Below are 16,274 nucleotides of genomic sequence, written 5' to 3' on the forward strand. Positions count from 1 at the left end.
ATCTCATCCATTGTAATGGAAGTATCTAATAAAGAAGACATATCCTGTGAAATCAGAGGGAAGTCTAACTTATCTAAAAAATCATTCATATATTTAGAATCTCGAGGAGACTCTGATTGGTATAAAGAAGAATAAAAATCACAAAAGGTTTGATTAATCCCCACATGATCCAATATCAATCGATCATTTTGGTTATAAATCTGATTGATTTGAGATTTAACATAATTAGATTTCAATTGATTAGCCAGCAGCTTGCCAATTTTATCACTGTGAACATAAAAATCACTTCTTGTTTTCTTTAATTGGTTTACAATCGAGGACGAGAGTAGTAAACTGTGTTCCATTTGAAGTTCAGTTCTTTGTTTGTATAGCTCCTCAGAAGGAGCCATAACATATTTCTTATCAATTTCTTTAATCTTGTCCACAATTACCATCTCCTCCTGCTTCTGTTTCTTCCTCAAAGCAACGGAATACGAAATAATCTGACCCCGAATATAGGCTTTAAAAGTGTCCCAAAGAGTGTTAACCGAAATATCTTCTGTATGGTTAATTGTAAAAAAAAGCTCAATCTGTTCATTCATAAAATTAACAAAGTCCGAGTCCTGAAGCAACAGCGAATTAAAACGCCATTGTCTATTGTTTGGTATATTGGCCATAATTTTAATAGAAAGCTTAAGTGGAGCATGATCCGAAATGGTTATAGAATCATAATCACATTTAATCACTGAAGAAATGAGACGAGAATCAATGAAAAAATAATCAATTCTTGAATAGGAATGATGAACATGTGAAAAGAAGGAAAAATCTTTTTCCTGAGGATGCAGAAAACGCCAAATGTCCGTCGACCCAGAATCAGAAAGGAAAAAATTAATCAAATTTGCAGATTTATTAGGTAAAGTCCGTAAAGGAGCCGAACGGTCCAAAGCTGGAGATAAACAGGTATTAAGATCTCCGCCCCAAATCAATGAAAACTCGTTCAAATTCGGAAACTGATCAAACAATGATTTATAAAATTCCGGACAATCCATATTAGGAGCATAAACATTAACCAAAACTACTTTTTTATTAAATAATAAACCACTAACCAATAAAAATCTACCATTCGGATCAGAGATAATATCCTGTTGTATAAAAGTAACTGAGGAGTCTATAAAGATAGAGACGCCTCGAATCTTAGCATTGGAGTTCGAATGAAATTGTTGTCCCTTCCAAAATTTGAAAAAACGTAGTCTGTCCCCCCTCCGTACATGGGTCTCTTGTAAAAATAAAATTTGTGCTTTAAGTCTCCGGAACACTTTAAAAACTTTTTTCCTTTTAATAGGATGATTAAGACCATTAGTATTCCAGGAGACAAAATTAATAATAGACTCCATAAATCCTAAAGTCAACCCATAACAAAGAGGATTGACAATAGGCGCGACCCACAGACCCGGAGAGGAAACAGAACATACAAAAGATACCGGGGAAAAGGACGTAACCAATACTTCAATAATGTATATAGCCCAAAGAGAAACAAACTAAAACGTGAAGCCCCTCCCACCGCCCCCCACCCCAGGACCCCAAGGCGAAATCTAAAGCAGACCCGCCAGAAAGAAGCAAGCGCTAAAACTACCCCCATGACTTCCGGTATACGCTCCCTAAAAAAAAGGTATAAATATGAAAAGGATCAGCTAATTGTAAAACAGTAAAAAAAATAAGTAAAAAAAAGTTAACTCAATTAAAATACACACAGAACAGAACAAAAGCCGGAAAGTATATATTAAAAAAAACCACAATAAACCTCAAACTCATGAATAGACACAGCAACAAAAAAAATAGGATTATTAACATAAAATGATTATAAAAAGCAAAACAGAATAAAATTTAAAAAAAACTACAAAATTTAAGGCCGCACAGGAAATACGTAAGATGACAAAAGGGAAGTAACCACCCAGAATCCCCTGGGAAAAGAAAGAAATGACGCAGTTAAAAAGAAAGTTTAGCAGCCATATTAAGAAATCGAAAGTAAACTTTTCTGCCCAAATAGGGCACAGAAAAGTTAAAACCAACCAATTCACAGCCTCCGATCAACGGAGAAAATTAAAAAAAGGCAATTAAGATGTTGAAGATGAAAGTTGATCCAGATAGCTCTGGGCATCCGATGGAGAATCAAAAAAACGAAGAGCTCCATCTAACATGCGAATCCTTAGACGTGCAGGGTACAGCAGCGCTGGTCTTAAATCCATCTTATAGAATTCCGACATCACGGATCTGTAACGGACCCGTTGGTCCCAGATTGGTTTACTGAAATCTTCCACGAATCGGAACTTAAGATCCGAAAAATCAATGAAACCTTTAGATCGAGCGAATCGAAACAGTCTCTCCTTATCTTGAAAGTAATGAAAACGTAAGATAACATGCCTAGGTCTATCTGACCTAGACGAGTATGATGGGATTCTGTGAACACGATCCAGTAGCGGTGGTTGGTCAGGAAATACAGTAGGGAATGCATCTTTTAAAAGTTGGGAGAAATATTTCATAGGGTTGTTAGCTTCCACGGCTTCCCTGACGCCAATCATTCGTAAATTCTGCCGTCGCATTCTAGATTCCAAGTCAGAGTTTTTAAAAGTCAAAAAGTCAAGTTTCTTCTTCATTACATTAATTGTTTCTTCGACTTTCCCCATCTTAAGCTCACTTTGTTGCGCGGATTTTTGAAGACCAGATATAGCCGACTGATGTTCCGCAATACATGTTTGCATCTTATCAATTAAATCGGCAATTTTCTGGAACTTAGTTGAGATTTCCGTATGAATCAGGTCTTTAACAAAGCCTGCAATTTCCGTACGAATCATCTCCCTAACAGAGGTTGAAATTTCCCTCTGAATTAACTCCGATATAGCTTCCAAAGTCACTGGTGATTCAGTCGGAGGGAGATCCGTAGCTTTCGGTTTAACCGGAGGTTTACCATCCTTGCCGTCTTTCCCGTTCTTAGACATAGCAGATCTAAGTTCCATCCAATTGTCAGAGAATTCAGTTTAATTCAAAGTATTGTAAAAATTGATGCCTTAATAGTTAATTAAAGTATAGCTGACCATAGAGAGAAAAAACTCAGAGGTAATGGAGCGAGTCAAGAACGCGACTTCACTCCATGAGCGCTACCGGAAGTCTCTATGCATCCTTATCTTATGGATAAGTCTTTTATGTGGCACCTTATCTAATGCCTTCTGGAAATACAAGTAAATAACGTCCATCTGTTCCCCTCTAACCATTGCGCTCGTTATATCTTCAAAGAACTCCAGTAAGTTTGTCAAACAGGACCTGCCTTTGCTGAATCCATGCTGCATCTGCCTGACGGATCCATTTCTCTCCAGATGGCTCGCTATTTCTTCTTTAATGATAGCTTCAAGCATTTTCCCAACTACTGATGTTAACTATAGTTACCTGCCTTTTGTCTACATCCTTTTTTGAACAGTGGCATGATATTCACTGTCTTCCAATCCACCGGGACCTGCCCAGAATCCAGAGATTTTGGTAAATCATCACCAAAGCCTCTACTATAACTTCTGCTAATTCTTTTAGTACCCTTGGATGAATTCCATCAGGACCAGGGGACTTGTCTATCCTTGGGCCCACAAGTTTGCTCAGCACTACCTCTTTAGTGATAGCTATTGTATCAATGTCCTCAACTCCCATCGCATCCATAACATCTCTCTTTGGCATGTTAGATGTGTCCTCCACCATGAAGACAGACACAAGATAGTCATTCAAAGACTCGGCCATTTCCTCATTACTCAATATCAATTCCCCCTTCTCATCCTCCAAGGGACCTACATTCACTTTAGCCACCCTTTTCCATTTTATATAATTATAAAAACTTTTACTATCCGTTTTTATATTTTGTACTAGTTTATTTTCATAATCTATCTTCCCTTTCTTTATTGCTCGCTTAGTAGTACTTTGTTGCTTTTTAAAGTTTTCCCAATCTTCCAGTTTCCCACTACTCTTGGCGGCTTTGTATGCACAAGCTTTTAGTTTGATTCCTTCTTTTATTTCCTTAGTTATCCAAAGCTGGCTCTCCTCACCCTACTGTCCTTGTTTTTAACTGGAATTCACTTTTGTTGAGCACCATGAAAAATCTCTTTGAAAGTCTTTCACCGTTCCTCAACCGCCCAGCATATAGCTTGGGTTCCCAGTTTACACTAGCCAAATCCTCTCTCATCCGATTGTAGTCTCCATTGTTTAGACATAATACACTGGTTTTAGTTTAAACTTTTGCACCCTCCAGTTTCCTCCCACATTCCAGAGAGGTACAATTTGGTTAGTAAGTTGTGGGCATGCTGTTGGCAACATTTGTGGGTTGCCCAATACAATCCTCGCTGATTTGACTTGATGCAAATGACACATTTCATTGTATGTTTTGACATACATGTGATAAATAAAAGTAATCTTTAATCTTTATTAAGGGGAGGGAAGAGATACCAATTGATTGGGGAGAGGCTGTGTGGAGGGAAAAACAGAATTGAGGGTGTTGTGAGGGTAGACAGTGGATTGGGACGGGGAAGGGTGATACGTGAAACTTGAGGGGGGGAGGACAAAAAGCAATAGCAGAGGAGGGGTTGGGTAGGGGGTGGGGTTCAGGTTAGTCTTGGGCACTTACGTGTCAGCGAGCCAGATCAGCAGCCGCTGGGTCCAGGGGATCTTGCATGATTCCTGCAGCCTAGGAAATGGAGGGACATACACAGTGAGGAAAATACATGGTGAGAGAGACACACACACACGCACACGGTGAGGGACACGGATGGTGAGAGAGAGACACACACGTGATGAGGGACACACACAGTGACAGTGAGGAAAATACATGGTGAGAGACACACGCAGTGAGGGACACACACACACACACACACACACAGGGTGAGGGACACAGATGGCGAGAGAGACACACGTGCTGAGGGACATACACAGTGACAGTGAGGAAAATACACACACACTGAGGGACACACAGTGAGGAAAGTACATGGTGAGAGACACATGTGGTGAGGGACACACACACACGGTGAGGGACACGGATGGTGAGAGAGAGACACACACAGTAACAGTGAGGAAAATACATGGTGAGAGACACACGTCGTGAGGGACACACACACACACACACACACACACACACGGTGAGGGACACAGATGGCGAGAGAGACACACATGTGCTGAGGGACACACACAGTGACAGTGAGGAAAACACACACACGCTGAGGGACACAGATGGTGAGAGAGAGACACACACAGTAACAGTGAGGAAAATACATGGTGAGAGACACACGTGGTGAGGGACACACACACACACACGGTGAGGGACACAGATGGCGAGAGAGACACACATGTGCTGAGGGACACACACAGTGACAGTGAGGAAAACACACACACGCTGAGGGACACACACAGTGAGGAAAATACATGGTGAGAGACACATGTGGTGAGGGACACACACACACACACACACACACACACACACACACACACACAGTGACAGTGAGGAAATCACATGCTGAGGGACACGCAGTGAGAAAACACATGCTGAGGGACAGGGACAGACACACACACAGTGAGGAAAACACATGCACACACACACACGGAGGGAGAGAGGGGGAGAGAGAGGGAGACAGAGGAAGACACACATACACAGAGTGAGGGACCCACACAGTGAAGGATTCACACATGGGTGAGAGGATAGAGGCAGCAAAGTGCTGCTGTGCTAAGAACTCGTCTTCGATCTGGTCACACAAAGTGAGAACAGCCTGTGGAAAGGGCATGTGTGGACCCTCTAAAGTTTACACAGAGGGCTGGTCCGGTGAGGGTGACGGGAGGAGGTACAGGAACCTGAAGACACTCACTCACTGTTCTAGGAACAGCTCCTTCCTCTCCACCATCAGATTTCCGAACGATCTATGAACACTACCTCACGATACCTCTTTCGCCCTATTCATTTATTTGCAAGTTTTATGTTTTGCACCATACAGGTGCCACAAAATAATAAATGTCACAACATCTGTTGGTGATATTAAAACTGTCCCACTGGTGGGGTGACGGAAAGCAGACCCACCCTTTGCAGGCTGGGGACGGGGCACGTGGAGACAAGGGCTCATCAGCCCCACTGGATGGAGGTGTCGACGATTGTGAACAGGACTAAGCGAATGAAGTGGAGATGCAGATCTGACACCACCTATCCACTGGCAGATCCGATGAGGGATTATTTTAAACCTACAGACAACCGCTGACAAGAGCTGATTACTAATGTAAGTATCTCAGCACAACATTGTGGGCCAAAGGGCCTGCTATATTGTTCTATGTTCTAATTTATTTTGGTTGTCCGAGATTACAATAGGACAAGATGCAGAGCTGGGCTGAGAAATGAGAGATGAAGTTCAATCTGGAAATGTGTGACTTCAGAAGATCAAATTTGAAGGCAGGGTACAAGGTTAATGTCAGGATTCTTAGCAGTGTGGTGGAACACAGGGATCTTGGGGCTCACGTCTACAGAGTTGCCACGCAAGTTGACCTGGTGGTTAAGAAGGTGTTGGCCTTCAGTAGTTGGGGATTAAATTCAAAAGCCATGAGATAATGTTGCAGCTCTATAAAACTCCAGTTAGACTACACTTGGGAGTGTTCAGTTCTCGTTGCCTCATTATAGGAAGGGCGTGGAAGCTGTAGAGAGGGTGCAGAGGAGATTTACCAGAATGAACGCTGGATTAGTGTGCATGCCTTATGAGAAAATGTTGAGTGAGCTGGGACTTGGAGTGAAGCAGGATGAGAGTTACTTGATAGAGGTGTACAAGATGATAAGAGGCATAGAGAGAGTGGATAGCCAGAGAATATTTCCCAGGACAGAAATGGTTAATATGAGAGGGCATAATAGTAAGGTGATTGGAGGAACGTGCAAAGGTAATCTCAGAGGCAAGTATTTTTACACAGAGAGTGGTGGCTTCATGGAACACGCTGCCAGGGTTGGGGGTAGAGGCAAATACATTAGGGAATTTAAGAGACTCTTAGATAGGCACATGGATTAAAGAAAAACAGAGGGCTATGTAGGAGGGAAAGCTTAGATTGATCTTAAGAGTAGGTTTATCTAAGTTGGCACATTGTAAGTCGAAAGGCCTGTACTGCACTGCACTGTTCAATGCTCTTGGTAAATGTGGTGTGACTCCTCAGATTACCGCAGTTCTCTGGTGAAGGACCATGGTGAAAATTGGAGGGGTTGCAGAATGGGAAACGGTGATGAAGTCCTGAGAGTAACTGGAGGTCGTCCTCAGCAGAAAGCGTGCTCCAATGCACCATCTGGTGACCTTGGCTGGAAGTGACTCTTTGAGACATGGACAGTTAAAGCTTCTAAATCAGAATCAAATATACAATCAGTGGCCACTTTTTTTGGTACAGAAGTATACCTGCTCATTATTGTAAATATATAATAAGCTAATCATGTTGCAGTAACTCAATGCACAAAAGCATACCATCATAGTCAAGAGGTTCAGTTGTTGTTCAGATCAAACATCAGAATGGGGAAGAAATGTGATCTAAGTGACTTTGACCATGGAATGATTGTTGGTGCCTGACAGGGTGGTTTAAGAATCTCAGAAACTGCTGATTTCCTGGTATTTTCACACACAACAGTCTCCAGAGTTTACAGTGTGAAAAAGAAAAAAAAACATGGTGAGCAGCTGTTTTGTGGGCAAAAATTCCTTGTTAATGTGAGAGGTCAGTGGAGAATGGCCGGACTGGTTCAAGCTGACAGGAAGGCAACAGTAACTCAAATAACCGCACATTACAACAATAGTGTGCAGAAAAGTATTTCTGAATGCACAAGATAATGAACCTTGAAGTGGACGTGCTACAGCAGCAGATAATCACACTGGGTTCCACTCCTGTACCTAACAAAGTGACCACTGAGTGTATGTCATGAAACTTTTTGTTTTGTAGCAGCAGTACAGTGCAAGACATAAAAAAATTACTAAGTTATAATAAAAAAGAAATAAACAAATAGTGTGAAAAAGGAATAATGAGGTAGTGTTCATGGACCGTTTAGAAATCTGACGCAAAGTGATTAATTGGTGCATTAGATTTAAAAAGAGCAGAATTAAGCCATTTAGCTCACTGAGTCTGTTCTGCCATTTGATCATGCCGTTCCTAAAACACGGGGTGTGGGTCTTCAGGCTCTTGTACCTCCTCTCTGATGGTGACAATGAGATGAGGGCATGCCTCAGATGGTGAGCGTACTAGCGTACTTAATGATGGATGCCACCTTCGTGAGGGTAGTAGACAACACTGTGACAAATGGGGGGGTGGTGGAGTCAATGCAAGGCAAATGCATCTGGTCAGGGAGTACCAGCCACAGAAGCAATGAAAAGGAATAACTCCCGATCCCAGCCGCACTCACAGAGCTCCTTCCCCAGGACCGGCGTACAGTGTATGGCACATGATCTCACTGTCATGGAGTTATACAGACATACAGCACAGAAACTTTAAACCCAATTGGTCCATTCTGAACACAGCCTCCTGCCTGCTAGTCCTTGTGGCCTGAAGTTAGATTCACTGACCTGTAGCTCCCCAGTCTGCAACCCTTCTTGAACAATGGAACAACATTAGGCATGCTCCAGTCTCCTGTTACATTCCAAATGGCTAACAACGAAGCAAGTATCTATACAAGGGCCCCTTTCATGTCATTAAGCCAGGTACCTCTCCTCCCAAACCGCACACGGTGTAAGACAGACAGGCCTCTAGCCTCCTCTGCCAGCTCTCTGGGGGAGGGAGACATGTCAAACAAATTAAGGGTAGGAGATTTGTAGATCCTGATATGTGGTGTTGGAACCCTTCACTTACTTGAGAATGATAGAGGGCATGGGGATCTCCAGAAACTGTTCTCTCAAGGGGAAGAAGGGCAGGAGCCCCGTGTAGAAGAGACCCAGCAGCAGGAGCACTCGCTGCAGGCTGAACAGGATCGGGATGCTTGGATTCTGTCGGGGAAACAAGAGCAGAGAAGTTCACACACACACTTGGAAACCAGCCCGGGATACAAAAACTCTTCTTCCGCACCGAATTATATTCAATCACAAAAATAGCAATGACGCAAATCAGGGTGGCTAAATCGACAAGGTGTTCCCTTGGACTCAATTTTGGCAAGTCCAAAAATTGCTGGGGCCCTAGCAGAGATATTCAAAACATCCATAGTGACAGGAGAGGTACCACAGGATTAGAGGACAGCCAACGTTATTCCACTGTTTAAAAAAGGCTCTAACAGAAACCAGAAAATTATAGGTTGGTGAGTTTGACATGAGTTGTGGCATATTATTGGAAGGTATTCTAAGGGACTAGGTATAGAAGTATTTGGATAGACATGGACTGATGAGGGATAGTCAGCATGGCTTTGTGCGTGGTAGGTCATGCCTAACCAATCTTATAGAGATTTTCGAGGAAGTTACCTGGAAAGTGGATGGAGACATTGGTGAGGCCTAATTTGGAGTATTATGTGTAGTTTTGGTCACCTACCTACAAGAAACATGTAAGCAAGGTTAAAAGAGTACAGAAAAAAATCTTGGGTCTGGAGGGCCTGAGTGATAAGGAAAGATGAATAGGTTAGGACTGTATTCTTTACAACATAGAAGATTGAGCGGAGATTTGATAGAGGTATACAAAATTGAGGATATAGATAAGGGTAATTGCAAGCAGGATTTTTCCACTGAGCTTCATCCACTTTCCTGGTAAACTCCTCGAAAAACTCTAATAGATTGGTCAAACATGACCTACCACACACAAAACCATGTTGACCATCCCTAATAAGTCCTTGTCTATCCAAATGCTTGTAGATTCTGTCTCTTAGTACTCCCTCCAATAACTTACCCATTACCGATGTCAAACTTACCGACCTATAATTTCCCGGATTACTTTTCGATTCTTTTTTAAACAACGGAACAACATGTGCCACTCTCCAATCCTCCGGCACCTCACCCGTTGACACCGACATTTTAAATATATCTTCCAGGGCCTCTGCAATTTCAACACTAGTCTCCTTCAAGGTCCGAGGGAATAAATATTGGCGGAAGAATTCATCCGGTGTACACAGTGAACAAATTCAGCACAGCAATCCTCACTTGTTGAAGTAGTGAAATCATTTCATTTTCACTTCCAGCCATTTCTGGCATTTCCAAGCCTGATTGCTTGAAACTGCAATGAGCAAAACGGTTCTAAATCGTCTTACTGCTTACTTCTCACTATATGACAAAATTACTGCTTTTTGAACACAAACACACGGAACTAATGTTATTTAAAAATTGTTCGCCCTAAGCATGGTGCAGCATCTAGTGGCCACACAAGTGCGAATGATTGATGCTAGTTTGAACTTGTTTGGTAACAATCTCCTGCCCCAATTAAGTGGCATAGTGTCCCAAATCAACAAAGGGAATCCCAGCAATTTTCTTGATAAGTTTTTGTCGTTTAACAGTTGTAGAGTTGTCAGTTGTCCCAAACAAGCGGCTGCCCCGATTAACAGATGGCCCAATGAACTGTGTGTGTTATATACATAAATACATGCATACATACACACACATACAAAAAATAAACAGTGGAAAAAGACAGCAAAAATAGTGAGGTAGTGTTCAAGGGTTCATTGACTGCTCAGAAGTTTGCTGGTAGAGGGAAGGAAGCTGTTCCTAAAATGTTGAGTGTACATCTTAACGCTCCTGTACCTTCTGCCTGATGGTAGTAATGAGAACACAGCATACCCTGGGAAGTGAGGGTCCTTAGTGATGGATGCTGCTTTTTGAAGATGTCTAGGCGGGAGAAAGCAGTGAACTACAGACTGGATATCTTGACGTCAGCAATTGAAAATTACTAGAATCTTTTATCTAGGAATGTGCTATCCTGAACTGTCCAAATGAATGCACCCAAACCTACGGAGGGCTCACCGTTTTGTAACATTTCTTCACAATAGTTTCACTGCCGTTGCCCCAGACAGTGAGTTCCCGACGATTATACTCACTGACCAAATCAGATACCTGGGAGGGGAGGAGAAAAAGATGCATCAAACCTCGTGAAGATAGTGCATGGGTAAACTTGGGCAAAAGCAGGTGTGAGATCAGTAATGGTCTCAGAAGCCAAATTACCTTCTCTTAACACGATTTGAACCTTAAACACATGGGCAGCATCCATGGAGAAAGAATTAATGCTTCAGAGTGGATGAATTTCCAGCAGATCAAAATGATTTGTTTATTTTTAAGACTACTGAATGGTCCCCCTAGTACAGTAAGATGGCCTCTTGACCTCACAGTCTACTCTGTGGCTTAATTCTGCTCCTCTGTCTAATGGTCAGGACCTTCCACTGCACTTCCTCTGTAAATGCAACTTGTTATTCTGCACTGTTACTGCTTTGCCCTGTCGTATTTCAATGTATTGATGTGATAAAATCATCTGCATAGATGGCATGCAAAACAATGTTTTTCACTGTATCTTGGTATGCTCAATGATAATAAACCGATTTACCAATTTAGGAGTAATTCTGAACAACATTAACTGGTTCTCTCTCCACAGACACTGACCAATTGATATGAAACTTTCTGATTTCATATCAAAAGGTTTAATTTTCCTTATTTGTTACCTTCTTAATGAGGAGGTCATTGTTAACTTTAATGTCGATGTTGATGGGCGTCGTGGGAAAGGCATCAAACACTTCCTTCAATAGCGGAATACGTTTGTCATCTCCTCCATCACAGAAGCAATCTAAAGGGGTGGGAGATCAGTCATTGGATTTGAGTGAGAGAGTCGCACAGCACAGAAACAGGTCCTTAGGCCCAAATACACTGCCAACTAAGATGTCAATCTAAGCTAGTCCCATTTCCTATCCGCGCACCTGTTCGAATGTCTTTTGAAAGCTGTTTTTATACCTGCCTCAGGCACTTCCTCCGGCAGCTCATTCCACATACATACCACACTTCCAGTTCCTATTAAATCTTTCTTTTCTCACTTTAAACCTTTGCCATCTAGTTCTGACTGGAAAAAAGATAGTGTGCACTCACTCTAACGATACCCTTCATTACTTTATGTGCCTTTATAAGATCACTTCTCAGTCTCCTACGCATCAAGGAATCAAGTCTGGCGATCCATCCTCTCCCTATAACTCAGTCCCTAAAGTCCTGGCAACATCTTTGTAAATCTTTTTTGCACTCTTGCCGGTTTACTACTATTTTTGTTATAGCAGGGTGACCAAAACTGAATGAATACTCCAAGTGCAGCGTCAACGTTTTTCTGAACAACTGCACCCACCATGTCCTCCCAACTTTTTCACTCAGTGCCCTTACTGATGAAGGCCAGTGTGCCAAAAGCCTTTTTCATCACCCTGTCTATCTGTGATTCTGCTTTCAGGGAACAGTGCTCCCCAGTGCCCGACAGTCAAACTTTTACATTTATTTGACTTTCCAAAATGCAACTTTGCACTTACCTGAATTAAACTCCATTCACTGTTCCTCAGCCCACTTACTCATCTGATGAAGATCCCTTTTGTAATTTTTAAAAGCTTTCTTCACACTGTCCACTATATCACCTATTTTAGTATCATCCACAAACTTACTGACTATGCCTAGTACATTCTTATGCACACACAAACACAAAATAAACATATCAAAAATAAACATATAAATACATAAATAACTACATGTATGTGCTCAGACAGAAAAATGTACACTGACAAATGGATAGATCAAAGGGCTCAAATAGTTAGCAGCCTGGGGTCAGACTGATTCACCTCTGCCAACAACAGTTATTTTATTTCGAGATACAGCACAGAACAGGTGCTTCCAGCCCAACAAGCTGCACTGGCCCACAACTCACCTATTTAACCCTAATTGCAAAACAATTTACAATGACCAATTAATTTACTAACTGGTATGTCCTTGAACTGTGGGAGGAAACCAGAACACGCAGAGGAAACACAGGCCAACACACAGAGGAAACACAGGCAAACACCCAGAGGAAACACAGGCAAACATCCAGAGGAAACACAGGCAAACATGCAGAGAAAACACAAGCAAACACGCCGAGGAAACACAGGCAAACACGCAGAGGACATACAGATTCCTTTCAGAGGACACCAGAATTTTACTTCAACAGCCCGAGTTGTAATAGCATTGTGTTAACTGCTACACTAATGTGGTGTCCCATGGAGTCATTGAGTTACACAGCATGGAAACAAGCCCTTCAACCCAACCTGTCCAACGCTGACCAATTTTTCTACATGAGCAAGATCTGTTCCCATTTTTGGCCAATCTCTCTGAACAAGGTAAACTGTCTAAATATATTTTAATGTTGTAGTTCCCATCCCTACCACTTCCTCTGGCAGATGGTTCTATATACCCACCACCCTCTGTGTGAAGAAAGTTGCCCCTTGAGTCCTTTTATATCGGGGGTTTACAAGCTGCAGTCCCTGGGCCCCTTGGTTAATGGCATTGGTCCATGACATAAAAAAAAGGTTGGGAACCCCTGTTTTAAATTGTTTTCCTCTCACCTTAAATCTATGTCCTCGATTTTTGGACTCCCCTATCCTGGGAAAAATCACAATGACCATCCACCTTATCTGCATGCCCATGATTATATATTCCTTCATAAGGTCACCCCTCAATCTCCTTTGCTCCAAAATGTCTTAGCTCATCCTACCTCTGCTTATAACTCAAGCCCTCCAGTCTCAGCAACATCCTCATGAACCTTCAAACCCTTTCTAGCTTACTCTTTTCTAGCTGGGCAACCAGAACTGTACACAAGAGCACAGTAGCATAGGGTTTAGTGTAATGCTCTACACCACTAGCAATCGGAAAGTTGTGGTTAAATTCCTGCCACTGTCTGTAAGGCGTTTGTATGTTTTCCCTGTGACCATATGGCTTTCCTCCAGATTCTCTGGATTCCTCCCATTTTCCAAAAAGACAGATGGCTGGGAAGGTAAGTTGTGGGCGTGCTATGCTGCCGGTAGAAGTATGGTGACACTTGCGGGCTGCCCCTGGCTAATTTTTGGGATGTGTTGGTTGTTGACTTAAATAACATATTTCACTGTATGTTTCAATGTACATGTGACAAATGCAGCTAATTTTTATCTTTTTTGTTTCCTTTACAAGACTCCTCAGATCCCCTTTAAATCTTTCCCCTCTCACCCTACAATCCTAATCCCTCATTATGAGAAACTTAACTACATTAAAGATGCCCTAAAATGGAACTATTTATTCTCAGCCCAAAACATCAACTGTTTATTCACTTCCATAGATGCTGCCTGACCTGCTGAGTTCTTCCAGCATTTTGTGTCTGTTACTATTTGTTGCTGTTGTGCAAGGCACTGCTCCTCTTGAGGTTTTGAATTCTAATGGAAGATCTTCCTCATATTCTCTCAATGGAGGGCTGTTGTCATAGTTAAAGCAAATGTTGTGGTTGAGGCAGCTTTAAAAAAAACAATTTCTTTCAGAATCATCCCTAAAGAGACCATGTGAAATGAAAGTTCAAAGCACTGGAAATCTGAAATAAAAATAGAAAATGCCAGATTCATTCAGCAGGTCAGGCAGCAGACAAAGCAGACAACATTTGATGTCAAAGTTTGTTCGTCAGAATTGGGAAAGATTCTCTTCCTAACAAAGGATCTTCATCCTGATATTTCTTCCCACAGATGCTGCCTAACTTGCTATTTCTTCTGGAATTTTCTGTCCTTCTTTGGCATGAAGTCACTGTGGGACACTTAATGCCCCTCCAATAGTTCAAGATATCTACACATCAGCTGTGTAAACCAGACTTTACCTTAAACACAAGAGATTTTGCAGATGCTGGAAATCTAGAGCAACATGCAAAATGGCAGAGGAATTCAGCAGGTCAAGCAACATCTACAGAGAGGAATAATGTATATTCCCATTCTGGCTCCTCTCTCACCTCTTCTCTTCTCCTCAACTTGCCCATCACCTCCCTCTGGTTCCTCTCCTCCTTCCCTTTCTCCTGTGGTCTATTCTCCTCTCCTGTCAGATTCCTTCATCTTCAGACCTTTACCTCTTCCACCTATCACATCTCAGCTTCTCACTTCATCCACCCTCCCCCACCCACCTACCTTTCCCCTCCCCCACTTTATTTCCCATTTTCCTGTCCAGTCCTGATGAAGAGTCTCTGCCTGAAACGTCGACTGTTTCTCCCATCCATGGATGCTGCCCAACCTGCTGAGTAGATCTTACCTTTCTTGAAGGACACGTTCAGTCTACAGTTGTACTGTGGGAGATCCTGAGAGGGGCAGGATAGGAGGGTAAAATTAAGAGGGGACAACATTAGATTTCTCTACCTAACCAAATGAATATTCACCTGACCAACCAGCAAGACAACTTTGGTTGAAGTAAATCAAAGAGAATTAAAGCCCTTGAATGTGTGTCCCAGCCACATAAGAGAGACATGTCTCCAATCTTCATGTGCAGGGTGACTTGCTCGTTGAAGCTGTACTTCATCCAGTGGAAGAACGGCTGCAAGAGTGGAGATAATATCCCAGAACCCTTTGGTAAGACTATCGTTCCTCCAAACACACTTTTGCTCTGTACCTTATAAACCTCTGATGCTGATGACACATTTTTGTTTTAAGTGCTTTACATGATCTTCCTTGAGTCAGTCCACAGCCTTAGCTGGCTTCAATTAAAATCTCGACAAGTTAGGTAGATTGGTTCAGACAAGAGGTTCACTAATCCATCACAAACCTACCATTCCACAAGTCTCTGGAATTCTGGCTGACTCCACCACTAGCCCATGAAATTTACTGCACCCTGGTGGAACTGTTAGTGCAATTGCTTTCCAGCGCCAGCAATCACTGATTGGAGTTCGATTCCCACCACTGTCTGTAAGGAGGTTGTACATTCTCCCTGTGACTGCATGGGGTTCTTTAGACATTCCAAAGGTGTACAGTTAGGGTCAGGGTTAGTGAGTTGTGGGCATGCTACATTGGCACCTGAGGCATTGTGACACTTGTGGGCCAGCACATTCCTCGGACTGTACTGTTTATTGACACAAACAACTCATTCCACTGTGTGCTCTGATGTACATATGACAAATAAAGCTACTCTTTAGTCTTTAGAATACAACATAGTCAGCACATTGATTGAATATGGTTGGTGCTAATGGTAAGAAATCAATAGGATTAAAGCTCTTAATGGAAGAGATTGGATCAAATGAACCAATGGGTTGTTGTTATCTCAACTCATCTTGTGGAAATAATTTCTGGCAAAGAAGCTCAAACGACAGGCAAGGGACTGGAGCAGGGG

General features: G+C 42.3%; 1 protein-coding gene across 1 annotated transcript in view; it reads right to left on the reverse strand.

Moving 5' to 3' along the window:
- The window catches only part of gdpd1 (glycerophosphodiester phosphodiesterase domain containing 1), a 76,929-nt gene that overhangs the window by 11,901 nt on the left and 48,754 nt on the right, over positions 1–16,274 (reverse strand). Inside the window, exons 4-8 of the mRNA XM_063031887.1 lie at positions 15,207–15,252; positions 11,615–11,736; positions 10,926–11,015; positions 8,845–8,978; positions 4,637–4,696 (exon numbers count right to left, since the gene is read on the reverse strand). Coding sequence (XP_062887957.1) covers positions 4,637–4,696; positions 8,845–8,978; positions 10,926–11,015; positions 11,615–11,736; positions 15,207–15,252 — 452 coding nt within the window. The remainder of the gene's footprint in view (positions 1–4,636; positions 4,697–8,844; positions 8,979–10,925; positions 11,016–11,614; positions 11,737–15,206; positions 15,253–16,274) is intronic.

This window comes from Mobula hypostoma, chromosome 23 (genome assembly GCF_963921235.1).
Source record: "Mobula hypostoma chromosome 23, sMobHyp1.1, whole genome shotgun sequence".
Taxonomy (NCBI): domain Eukaryota; kingdom Metazoa; phylum Chordata; class Chondrichthyes; order Myliobatiformes; family Myliobatidae; genus Mobula; species Mobula hypostoma.